This window comes from Poecilia formosa, unplaced genomic scaffold, assembly GCF_000485575.1.
Source record: "Poecilia formosa unplaced genomic scaffold, Poecilia_formosa-5.1.2 Scaffold471, whole genome shotgun sequence".
Classification (NCBI taxonomy): Eukaryota; Metazoa; Chordata; class Actinopteri; order Cyprinodontiformes; family Poeciliidae; genus Poecilia; species Poecilia formosa.
In genome coordinates, this window is record NW_006800410.1 from 325,523 (window position 1) to 338,331 (window position 12,809).

At 45.6% G+C, this 12,809-nt stretch overlaps 1 protein-coding gene and 1 long non-coding RNA gene across 2 annotated transcripts in view; one reads left to right on the top strand and one right to left on the bottom strand.

Annotated features, from left to right (window-relative positions):
- Positions 1–4,926: 4,926 nt before the first annotated feature.
- The window catches only part of LOC107833858 (uncharacterized), a 12,660-nt gene continuing 4,777 nt past the window's right edge, over positions 4,927–12,809 (top strand). The window contains exon 1 of the long non-coding RNA XR_001659635.1: positions 4,927–5,451. This is a non-coding gene — a long non-coding RNA (uncharacterized LOC107833858). The remainder of the gene's footprint in view (positions 5,452–12,809) is intronic.
- The window catches only part of LOC103156234 (ADP-ribosylation factor-like protein 8A), a 9,305-nt gene continuing 2,061 nt past the window's right edge, over positions 5,566–12,809 (bottom strand). Inside the window, exons 3-7 of the mRNA XM_007578218.2 lie at positions 12,540–12,613; positions 12,256–12,349; positions 11,253–11,320; positions 10,467–10,537; positions 5,566–6,445 (exon numbers count right to left, since the gene is read on the bottom strand). Coding sequence (XP_007578280.1) covers positions 6,393–6,445; positions 10,467–10,537; positions 11,253–11,320; positions 12,256–12,349; positions 12,540–12,613 — 360 coding nt within the window. The 3' untranslated portion in view covers positions 5,566–6,392. The remainder of the gene's footprint in view (positions 6,446–10,466; positions 10,538–11,252; positions 11,321–12,255; positions 12,350–12,539; positions 12,614–12,809) is intronic.

The following is a 12,809-nucleotide window of genomic DNA, read 5'->3' on the forward strand; positions in this document are numbered from 1 at the left end:
CTGTTTAATGTAAAACATGGCGTCTGTATGGAAAACATGTTCTGGTTTTCACGGTTCTGATGGGTTCTTCAGACCCGCGGGTCGGTTAGGAGCTGCTGCTCAGCATATCAATGACCTCACTACTGTCCGGGCTCCAGGGGATACTGGTCCAAATTCACCCAAACCAACTCTCAGTTGTGTTAATTTAGAAAGTTCAGCTATTTTCTAATCAGCGCCAGTCTCTTCCCTCGTTGCCCTGGCAACCCCTGAGGAGGATTTAAAAGGGGGGCAACATTTCTGTCCTCTGGAGGGTCAGAGACTTACTGAAGGAAGGAGTGAAAGCTACAAACTGTTTAAAAGCTCTAGACGTCCATCACGCAGCGTCCTGAAGGGAAGAGGAGCTCAGCTTCCTCAAATGGTGAATGGGTTTAAATTTCAAGTTCAAACTGAAGCCACTGAAAACAACACACCTGTTCCTGCCCAGGTAAAGTCTCATCAGCATCCAGTCGATCTGCGCTGCAGCGGTCCGGCAACGAGACGTTCATTCAGTTCAGGCGATAGAGAAGAGAAGCATCGATGAGCAGGATTACAGATATTAAAGGGCCACTGTCATGTAAAATTTACTTTTATGATCTTTGCATCATGGTCTAATGTTTCCTCATCTAAATCATACCTGGAGTGTTGCCTCGAGTCATATTTGCATGTTTGAGAAACCCTTTCATCTCCATGGCAACCAGTCACCTGTTAAAACACCTGGGTGGACCTAGCCCCGCCTTCAAGGCACAGCTCCCCCACTCAACTCCTTCAGACTAGCCAGCAGCAATTAGCAAACATCTGCAGAGCTCATTAAAGGAGCTGCTTCAGAAAGAGCAGGAGTTTTTAAAGAGACAGAGGCCCAATTTCAAGATGTTAATTCAGGAAGTCAAATTTCTTTGAAGTCATACTTGATATATTTAGCAGTTTTATAACAACTGAAGTAACAGTTATTTGATTGTGCTTTCAAATGGATTATGTGCCTGGAAAACACGATCCTGCCTCTTTAAAATTGTTTTTCCTCGTTTCCTAGTTGACCCAAACACATCAGGAACTTGATGCAGAAGTAAAGACAGATCCAGGGAGGTTTTTATTTCCAACACTTCTTCCAGAAACATGACCTGAGGCACTTCCAGGGCTGCTTGTGAAGATCTTTGGTTGTTTGATTGGTATTTTTCTCAAAGCTGATGAGCCTAATAACAGTGGCTCATGTGAGCCTGACTCTGCCGAGCGATTAGATCAGGTCTTTGAGGTGGTTGGAGGTTTTCCTGGACGTGTTGCGTCGTTATCTGGAGCGTTGATGAAGCCGACTCCACCTGCTGATCATTAAAAGCTGATTTTAGCTCCTGGTGATCTGCTGCTGAATGGGGCAGACGAGGAGGAGGAGGAAGGTGATTGATGCAGAGCTGGAGGAACAGAGTGTTTCAGGCCTCGCTGCTGTTGTTCTCATTAGTAGTGATGAGAGCTCGCCCCTCTGAAGCGAAGCCCCGAACAGACTGCCTCTGTTCGCTAATGAACGCACACACTGAGGCGACTAGACCTCCATTGGTCATACAACAGCGTCTCTGGGGCCGACTGGATGGGAACCAACTTCAGGCCCGCGCTTGTGTAACACAGAGGTCACAGGTTCGAATCCCACGTCGTTCCAGGAGGGGCTGCTTGTTCCAGACTTTACATCCAGATCACGCCCAGGTTAAAAACACGAGTCATGAGTTTTATGATGAGTAACCGGGTTTGATTTGAACTTTCAAAACGAGAAAAGTTCTTTACAGTTCAGCTGGAGAGGAAATGAGAAAACATTTTTCCCGGTTGCCTTCCAGCAGGAAGGTCCTGGGTTCGAATCCCAGCCTGGGGTCTGCAGTTTGCATGCCTGGTTTCTCTCCTGGTACTCCAGCTTCCTCCCACAGCCCAAAAGCATGACTGTTCGGTTTCATGCATGTTTCTGTCCTGCGTCTCTGTGATGAGTTGGTCCAGGGCGGACTCCACCTGTCGCTCTGGAGGTCGGCACCGGCCAATCAGGGCCCCATCAGGGCTCTGATGGGGACGTGCGGGTATAGATTATGGATGGACGGAGGGTCAGCAACAGAGTAAGACGACGGTAACGACACGCTGCGCTGCCAGACACAGTGGACTCCGACTGTTCATGCTTCAGGACTCATGGATGTTTGTAGAGAACAACTAAAATATTCTAAGCTCTCGACGAAATCCAGCTTGACACGTTATTGACTGATGTTCAGAAAGCAACCAATCCAGGAGCTTCCTTTGTTTCCTTTGGTACCGTTTGCCTGAACCACTTTGGGTCGTGTCCAACTTTTCACGCTCTGATCAGGGTTTTACTCGACACCAGGCCGTTAACGTGTCCGTTTGTTATTCTGCCTTGCAAAGCAGAGTGGTGCTAGTTATGAATAATCCTTCTGAATCAAAAACAGATTTTTAACTGAATCATAAGATGGTAAAAGATTTCCAGGCCTTTCTGAAAAGTTTCTGGTAAGTTAGTATCCTTAAAGTAAAACAAAACTAAGATATGTGCACCAGAAACTAAAATATTTAAGATTTTGTGTTGTTGCAGTGAATAAACATGATTTGAATGAATGTGAACCTTTGAGTGCTTCGTGATGAACGGTGCGGTCCAAACGAGCCAAAGGTACGGTACCGCTCCACAGAACCAGTCCCTTAAGAGGCTGAAAGAACAAAACCTTCCTGTGAAAATGTTCTGGTTCTGGACTGAAAGTGAGAGAAACAAAAGCTCAGATGTGGATCAGAACCTTTGGACCGCTCTGGATGGAGACGATAAACTTCATGAGAAAACGGGAAAAAAGTTTCCAGAAACTCAAACTCACCGTGTGAAACCGTCTGATATGAAGAAGCTCTTGTCTGGAAAACTGTGTGTTTCCCTCTTATGAGTGAATGCGCTGCCATACGAGTGTGTGTGTGTGTGTGTGTGTGTGTGTGTGTGTGAACAACAAACTAATCTGACCTGAATGTGTTACGTGCGCGCCAACGTGAACGCTCCCTGAAAACCGGGAGCACAATGTCGCTTTTGTTCAATGAGAAAACTGATGAGGAAAGGAGTGAAGAGGGGGGGATGCTGTCGCCATGGCAACGCGCTGGAGCGGGGGGGCGCAGACCACCTCACACTGCAGACAGGAAACACTGAGGCCTGTGCCTTTGTTGGTCACACACTCCACACTGGGAAAGGGAGGCCGAGTCGTCCCAGAGGACGGACGGTTTATCAGTGCGCTCACGTCCAAACGAGCTGCTCTCTGCTTTCTGGTTTTGTCCGTCTGCCTTTGAGTCGATGAGAAAGCTGCAGACTCGTCTTTCTTTCCTCTAAACTGTCTCTGATCCTCCAAAATGAAACTCTAAATGGGACAAGAGGAAGTCGGATTCAGACGATTCACACAAAACTCCAAGAAAATCCACAAAAACCCATGAAAATAAACAGCTATAACTCAGATGTAGCTCCAATTCTACACAATAAACATGATTTTGATGTATTTTACCAGTTTGTTGGACTTTTATGAGTAAAAACCTGCTGAATGTCGGGTTTCCTGCAGGCCAGACCCGACCTTCTGCAGGTGGCGCCCCCTGCAGCAGCTCACCTGTAATTACTGCCACAGGTGAGCTACTGACTCTGCTGCTGCTCAGGTCTCTCTCTCACACACACACACACACACACACACCAGGATCTCTCACATGGTGAGTGTGTGCTGCCCCCTGCTGCCTCTCCAGTAGAACTGCAGCTCAGCTGCTGAAAGCAGCAAAATGTTAGCAGGAATTGAGTCTGAATGGAAATAATAAATAAAAACATTAGGATATTAACTTGTTTCTCTGTAGAACGATGGACTTTAACAGAAATAATTTATAACTTGAAGCCCAGCAGCAGTTAAGCTAATTTCTTTCCTCCTGGCGTTTTGCTGAAACGTTTGTTTGCTTCTACAAACTGCAGCTGCTTCCGTCCAAAAGAAGAGGCAACATGTTGAAGACGACGTCTGTCAACATGTTGCTGCATGGAGCTGGACATGCCGCCGCCTGACAAACACTCACCTGAGGAAGGCTTCACGTCTCCAGCCAATGAAACGGGAGGAAGCCAGAACACCTGAGGAAAGCCTCACAGCTGAACGATCTCAGAGGCTCAGCAAGAAAAACTGGTCAGAAACTAGAACATCTTCTTCCTCCACATATTTATCCTGACAATCCTGAAGATTTCCGGGTGGGAAGCCTGGAGGTTCATCACACAGCAAACCTGAATAATTCCCAAATCTTTTCTGGGTTTCAACCTTAAACATCGTCAAGAAGCAACTTAAACTGAGTTCATCTCCCCTCGTCTTCACTCCTCCATAAATGACCTAAAAGTATTTAAAGTTACACTGAATGTTGATGTTGCAGCTTTATCACATTTTACTCCAGCTTTTCTCTAAAGACTTTATCATGTAAAACCAGATAAAATGTCTAATCTTCCTCATTTTGCTCTCAGCCTGATCTGAGCTTGACTAAATTTCAGCACATCTGTGCCACCAGTCACAATGTTTTAGTAACAAAACTCTAATAACCAGTAAATTATTCTGCAACATGAGAAGAGTTAAAATCCCAGGCAGACGTGTTTACACGTGCTGGGGAGGTCTCTGCTCGGCCGGACTCTGTTACAGAGTCTGTTTCATCACAATGACTTAATGCACAGGTTCCCAAGCTGTGGGGCGCGCCCCCCAGGGGGGCCGCCGTGCCTAGGAGAAAAAGTTTGGGAACCACTGACTTAATGTTTGAGTTTCTTTCTGCTACACATTTAAAGTGTTTTTCACTAATCTGGAGAGGATTTTCTTAAATATTTCTTATGCTGTTTAAATTTCAGAGAAAATGTTTCTGCTGGTTTTGATTTGGAGAAGAAGGAAAAAATAAAAGTGTTTGAACAGAATTAGCAAAAAAAGATATTTAGTCTCAGTGTGAGTTTAAATTAAAAATTTAATACGTGATTATAATGCTTCATTTAGTTCAACATGATGCAGATGTTTCATGAGATCACATGACACCGCTGGTCCAATCAGAAACACTGAACTCCGGTTAGACGAATCATAAAACAATAAAAAACAACAATATAAAACAAACATGAATAAAAATCTAATTCCAGACAGAAACAAAAACGTTTGTCCTTCAGGTAGAGTACCACACATCGGGGTTAGGGCACCAGCAGATTATTAACATTATTCTTCTTATTAATATCTTACAAAACCAAAAACAACAGTGCAATAAAAAGGTTTGAACGCCTCGCTGAGCGGTAGGAGGAGACGGCGGAGAAGCAGAACCAAAACGGACAGGAGGACAGGGGGACGGGAGGGACGACAGGAGGACAGGGGGACGGGAGGGACGACAGGAGGACAGGGGGACGACAGGAGGACAGGGGGACGGGCTTCTCAAGACGATGGAGGTGGAGAATGGAGGAAGGTAAGGGAGGAGAGGACGGTTTGGGTTCAGGTTGTTAAAAGGTTTTTTAGATTCTGATCCAACATGGCTGCCAACGTGAAGTCAGGGAGGTTAAAACCGGGCCGACGGTTCTGGTTCTGCTGAATCTGTCTGATCGTCTAACTCTGACGGTTTCATCGATCGCTGCGTCTCCGGTCTCTCCGCACGATGAAGCGTTGAGCGTGTGTTGGCTTCGTTTACTGCCGTGTCACGCAGAGACGATGTGAGTCTGTGAGGTCATCAGCCCAGCTGGGCGCCGACGGTCGACTCCAGCCGTATTCTGGTCTCACCTCAGGTTGACGACCTGCTGACCCGGATCGGCGCCGAGTGACACTGCGTCACGTAAAGGAGTCTCTCTGATTGGTTGATGCTCCGCGTTCAGCTGCAAAACTTCAGATTTTCCAACTCTGGCGTCGGCCATGTTGGATGTGCGCGCCGCGCCCACATGGACACGTTTGGTCTGATCGCAGCATCAAGTCGTAAACCAGCTTAAACTAAAACCTTAACTTTTCTCTGTAACGTGCAGCAGGAAGCTGTGGTGCTGGTGTTCTGACCCGTGAGCGTTTCCATGGTTACGCAGCAGTTTTAACCGTGACCTCGGTTTGACCCGGATCCATCCTGGATGGAGGCGGATCAAAGCGATTACAGGAGGTCCGTTTGGCTTCAGCAGCTCGTTTAAAGACAAACATCAGTTTCATTTGGTTCTGATTTAACTGAAATACTGGGAAGAGTTGGTTCTGGATTAAAGTGTTTTTTAAAAGACTTTCCTGGAGTAGAACCAGCAGCCTCAACATGAACTGTTGGAGGGCAGGGGTCACCAGGAGCTGAGGGTGAGGCGGAGGTCATGAGGAGACAGGAGGGAGGGGAAGGGAAGGGGCGGGGTCAGGGCTGGTGGGCGTGGCCCGTTTGGGTCGGGTCGTCCCTCAGGAACTCCTCTTGGTCCTGGAGTGTTGGATCAGCCACTGCAGAGTGATGTCTGCAGACACAGAGCTGGAGGTCAGGGCGACGCTGAACAATTCAATCTGACCGACAATACGAGCAAAAAACCTTCAAATGCCTGAAACGCTTCATTCACTCAGCCACGTTTGTCATGAGCTTACAAACAATAAGTCACGACCAGATCAGAGCAAAAAGCTCAGACAGGTTCATTTGGTAAAAGTTCATAACCATGATTATTAAAATATTATTCTATAATAAAAGTTTTCACCTCAAAGACCAACGAAACCTGCAGGATGAATTCACACCAAAAAGTTCTTTGGTCTAATTATTTGGTCCGGACCAGAACCAGACTTTAGTTTCTTTGTTCGGTTTGCTTTCACATTGAGCTTTTTCAAAGCGGATTAAAATATGTAAACAAAGTCACATGGGTGAAGATCAGTGCTCCTATTGGACAGAAATGATGGGGGCGGGACGAAACACACCTGGAAGTCCTGCAGCTGCATTTCCTGATGCTGCACGCTTCTGCTAGTGTGCAGCAGAGCTAATTTTTCACTTAGTACTTTAGTTACTTTGAAAGCATTTAGCGCACTTAGCTTCCCCTGGATAAACTCTGAGGCGCTGATTTACTTGGCTGTTTTGTAAACTTTCAGTTGATTAAAGTGTCGATGTTTTTGTTATTGACTGTTGAGAATTTATTAAGGAATTTATATTCAGGCTCTTATTTTGAAGTGGGTGAAGAGTGTTTACGCAGCAGTTCTGTTTCTGAAATTAGCACTTTAGCTTCTCCTTCTTACTATGCTGGTGTAGCGCTTTAGCGTTAGCTGAACTAATGTCCAGGATTAGTGCTTTAAGGTCAGAACAGCTAAGCTTTTAGCTGGCACTGCCTGGAACATCATTTTGAAAGTCAATTGAAGCTTCAGCTTCCACAAATTCGATGGCAGCAGCATCACTACGTGGTTCCAGTCCAGCCACTGCATGCAGGAGCAGCTTATTTCCTGCGGTTGGTTTGGCTTGAGGCCAGTTTGTGTTCACACCAGAAGCGAACTGCACCAGAGTTTGCTGTGAAGAAGATTGAGGTTCGATTGTTTGAAAGCCACCAGGAGAAAAGGTCCAGACCAGCAGGGGAAACCAGCTCTGGTCCGTTTAAACAGAACCAAATGTGTTCAGTCCATCTTAATCCAACTCCAGTCTGTTTCTTTAGAAAGTCCGGTTCAGTTGATTTGGTTTGAATGCTAATTGACCTCTGGTCCTCCAAACCTCAGACTGGGTTTGGTTGAAGTGAACCCTGCTTTGGTTTGAATGCATATGTGAACGTCAAGCGGACCGGAGATCGCTCCAAGAGCAGGAAGTGGACTACAGCGCAGGGCATTCTGGGTAAATACAACCAAAACAAATACGTTAGCTTAGCAGAAGAAATGACTTGTGGTCTTTAGCCAAAGACAAAGAGAAATCCTCCATCCTTGGTTGGTTTGGCTCAGAGTGAGAAAATCTGCAGCAAATGAAAACAGAACAAATGTTCCCAATCAAACCGAATCTACCAGACAATCAGGTGGAAAACACCTTAAAAACTGTCCACAGCTTCGTGGCTAACCGCCCAGGGCGTCCCACCTCCTTCACACTGACTGCTGATTGGCTTCAACATGCCTGAGGATATTAATAACCTCAGGATCTTCATCATCACAGCGATTTCACAGGTGTTGTGTTATCTGGTTGTTTTCATAAAAACTGGAAAGCTCCTGAGTTTATGTATCCAGTAATCATGCGCCGGCTGGGTGTTGCACGTATAAAAGTCCCCCCTGCAGGGTTCCACCTCAGACAATCCCAAAGTAAACCATGAGGTGTGTTTATGTCCTGTGTCTCCTGGCTGCTGCTGCCCTCCAGCTGCCCGGCGCCCTGGCAGACATCCAGCTGTCTGAGGTAACCACATATTCAGGTTATATTAGCATCTGTCAAAAAGAATAATTATTTTTCTCCCCTTTCTCTACAAATGACACCAGGAAGTGGGTGAGTATTGAAGTGAATTTGTAATCCTGCATCTTCTTTAAGGTTTTATTACGTTCTTGTTTCCTTCAGGCGCTGCTCGGACGACTCTGACGGAGCAGGCTGAGATCGTGGACAGGCACAACGAGCTGCGGCTCACGTCCAGCCCACGACCAGCAACCTGCTGAAGATGGGCTGGAACAGCGAGGCGGTGACCTGCTCCATGAAGCACAGCCCGTCCAGTTCGCGGGTCACCAGCACCAGCGGCGAGAACCTCTACATGCCCAGCTGGACCAACGCAGCCCAGGCCTGGTACGATGAGGTGCACGACTTCCGCTACGGCGTGGGCTCCATCAACGGCGACGTAGTGGGGCTCTACACGCAGGTGGTGTGGTACGGCTCCAACCAGATCAGCTGTGCCGTCACCTACTGCCCCAACGCCACCTACAAGTGGCCACTATTGCCCCCCGGGCAACTACTGGCTGACCCACCCCTACAAGTCCGGGCCGACCTGCGGCGAATGCCCCGACACCGTGACAACAACCCCTGCCTCTACAACGACCAGTACAGCAACTGCCCTGAGCTCCAGCAGCAGTGGGGCTGTAGCCATAGCGACGTGGCCTCCTGGTGCCCCGCCTCCTGCAGGCGCACCAATCAGATAATCTGAGCGTCCAACAAAGGTGCTGACTGCAGAAACCGCCTCGTTGTTTATTAACCCAACATAAGAGCTGCAGGAGGAAGAAAACGGGTCCAGGTCAAAACCGCCGGCTGTTTGAGCCAATCAGGAGGCAGCTAGGTCAAAGGTCAAATGTGGTTTTACACAGTGACCCAGACAAAGTGAAACTGAGGAAAATATGGAGGACTGATGCTGGCAAAATTCACAATAAATAAATAAATAAAACTATAAATAAAGACAATCAAAAAAAAAAAATGAAAACAAATAAATAAATTAATAAAAAATATTTCAGTTATAAAACAATAAATAAATAAATGTATTAGGAAAATTAAAAATAAATCCATTTAATTAATAGATGAGTAAACAAAAATAAAATATAAAATAAATGGGGAATTAAATAAATTAATTAATGATGGAATAAAACTACATAAAAAAGTAAATATTAACAATAAAGCAGAAAATAAACTAGAAAAGAAATAAATTGATGAGAAATTAAACTATACCTAGTTAAATACCATTAAAAATAAGAACAAAAGAAATCTAACAGATGCATATTGTGGCAAAACTAAAAAATAAAATGTAGAACTGGAAAAAAAATTGATTAATGATGAAAAAATACACAGAAAATAAAAAAATTAGATAAAAAAGAGTTTAAAAAAGAAAGAAAATCAATAAATGATCAAATAAAACCATTATTTTATTTTAGTGATGAAAATTGGGGAATAAAATTAAAAATTAGGAAATAAATTTAAAAATAAATACAGAGAACTAATGTACAAATGATTAAATCATTTATAAATACATTTAAAAAATGTTAATCTAATAAATACATGTTGCATTTACTTATTTTAATATTCATTTATTTATACTTTACTGTGTGTTTCTACACAGACCTAACCGATTGGTCGGCCTCCAATCTGTTCAACCAATCAGCTCCCAGGAAATTCCCACAAACTTCCTGCCTCTTCCCAGAGCCGCCAGAATAAAATTAAACATATTTCATTTTATTTTGCTGCATTGCTTTTCATCCAGTGCTGAATAATAACCAGTTGGTTTGTGTACATTTAAAAGTTATCTTGTTTTAGGTGATTAAATCTTTGCATTTTTATTGTTTTAATGGAAAGCACATTGTGTTCTTTCATACAGTGTAAATCAGGGGTCACCAACTCCAGGGCTTCCATCCTGCAACTTTTACATTCACCTCTGCTCCAGAATGTCTGAGTCCCTCACCAGCGTTCATTCCTCTCTGCAATAGGCTGGAAACGAGCAGCTTATTTGATCCAGGTGTGTTTGAGCAGAGACACATCTAAAAGTTACAGGATGGTGGGACTGGAGTTGGTGACCCCTGCTGTAGATAAACGTGTGTGTGTGTGTGTGTGTGTGTGTGTGTGTGTGTGTTTACCAATGTTGTCTTTCTCCTTGCAGGAAATGGAGTAGCAGCAGATCTCTCTGTCCTGGATGGCCGACAGGTTCCTGAACACAACGACCCGAAACACTGAAACAGGCAGCAGAACAGCAGAACCCGGAGCTCCAACCGGACCCGGGGACCCACTGGGTCAGAACCCCGAGCTCTGACCGGACCCGGGACCCACCGGGTCAGAACCAGTGTTCTGACTATCTGTGCTACCTCATCAGATTTTCCTGCCGTAGCACAGATAGATGGCTATGTCTATCTGTTGGTGCTACCCGTCTAAAACTGCTACCGTCGTGTTTATAAACTACAGCAGGTTTAATTAAAAAAAAAAGAAAAAGAGTGTAATTAAACTCAAATATTTTCAAGTGCAGGGACAAAACGTCCCAGAAAAATAAGGTATTTTAAACGACTCCGTTTACAGTAGTAACGACATTACAGACAGCAAACTAAACCATTTATAAATGTGTTTACAAGAAAACACATGTAAAATTAAAACATGAATACAGCAGCTTAATGAAAGCCACGAATGAAATAAATTAAATAAAGCTTAACGTCGTCTTCAATTAAATAAAACAGACGAAATGAAACTTCCACAGTTTGACGAAAAGAAATCTGCTGAGTCAGCAGAATGTGACGTAGCATCGATGTGCGCATCACAAGGTATGACGGCTTGATGGGTAGCACAGATAGTTAGAACACCAGGTCAGAACCTCCATCTCTAACCGGACCTCAGGGACCAACAGGGGACCGGGTCAGAACCGGGTCAGGACTTACATCCTCTCTATGAGCTCCTTCTCATCCAGAGCGCCTGGCAGGTCCCGCTTGTTGCCCAGAACCAGAACCTGAGGACAGAGAGGAGGAGGATGGGTTGGATGCAGCAGAACCAGAACCAGAGCATGCAGGTAGAAAGCATTCAGTGCTGAGCGTTTTCCGATCAGCATGTGGGCCAGAGGGAGGCAGTCTGTCGTTTCAGGAAGTGAAGCTCATATTTCACAGACTGTTTTATTTCTCTTCACAGAGAATAAAACCAAATTCAGTTTCAAATCTACAACGATTCACATTTCGCTTGTTTACAGGAAACTGTTTATAGTTTATTTTCATTCATCAGGAAAGCATAAAAAATAGTTTTTGCAAAAATAATGATAATAAAAAAATACATACTAAATTTTGTGCCGCTGGAGTTAATTAAACTTTATATTTTTGGCCCCTAAGCCAAATAGTTTGGACAGCGCCGACTGCAACATTCTTGAGGAAAATTTCCGATAAACTCAGGGTTTCTGTGGTGGCGCAGGGGCAGAGCACGGCCCACGTATTGGGGCCCTGGTCCTCGTGCCGGTGGTCGCAGGTTCGATTCCCGGCCTGGTGACATTTGCCGCTTGTCTCTCTCATTGCCCTCTTTCCTGTCGAACTACTTTTAAATAAAGGCCAGAAGAGCCAACAAAACCTTTAACAAAATTTCCAATAAACTCACAATTACGTTTTAGCGAGAAAAAAAGGAGCAACTGTTGATTTTGAATAAACTTCCAAAAATCGTAGATAAACTGATAAACTGACAGATTCATCAGCAAGCAGATTTATAAAATTAGATTCAACTGTAGAACGAAGGCTCGTTCTACGCGTCCCTCTGCAGCCCACAGGGCCACATAAAAACCTGTGGCGGGCCGGATCTGGCCCCCGGGCCTTGAGTTTGACCCGTGTGTGATCAGAGCAGCCGGGTCAGCGCCGGCCCGTTTCTCTGAGCTCAGCTCTGTCTGCGTCATGTTTCGGGTTTTCTCACAGGAATCCCCTGCAGCTGCGGTTTGTCCAGCAGGTTGTGCAGTTCGTTCTTGGAGGCTTCGATCTTCTCCGGATCGGCTGCGTCCACCATGTAGCTGCAGCAGGACCAAACAAACGTCACTAACAGAAAACAGGAGAAATCCAGACAGCCACCGCGCCAACAGCTTCCTAACGATGATTTAATCCTGGAAAAGATCCGAACTGAAGAGACGACCATAAATCTGCACAAAATGAAAACATGAATTTCCCCCCCGCCCTGCCGCCCTGCGCCGCCGCCGGACTTACACAATGGCGCTGACGCCCCGGCAGTAGCGCTCCCACATGCTCCTGAAGCGAGGCTGGCCGCCGATGTCCCACAGCTGGAGACACAGAGACAAAGAGACGGACATGAGAGGACAGGACAGAGCAGGACAGGACAGAGCAGGACAGAGCAGGGGACAGGACAGGACAGAGCAGGACAGAGCAGGGGACAGGACAGAGCAGGACAGAGCAGGGGACAGGACAGGACAGAGCAGGACAGAGCAGGGGACAGGACAGAGCAGGACAGAGCAGGGG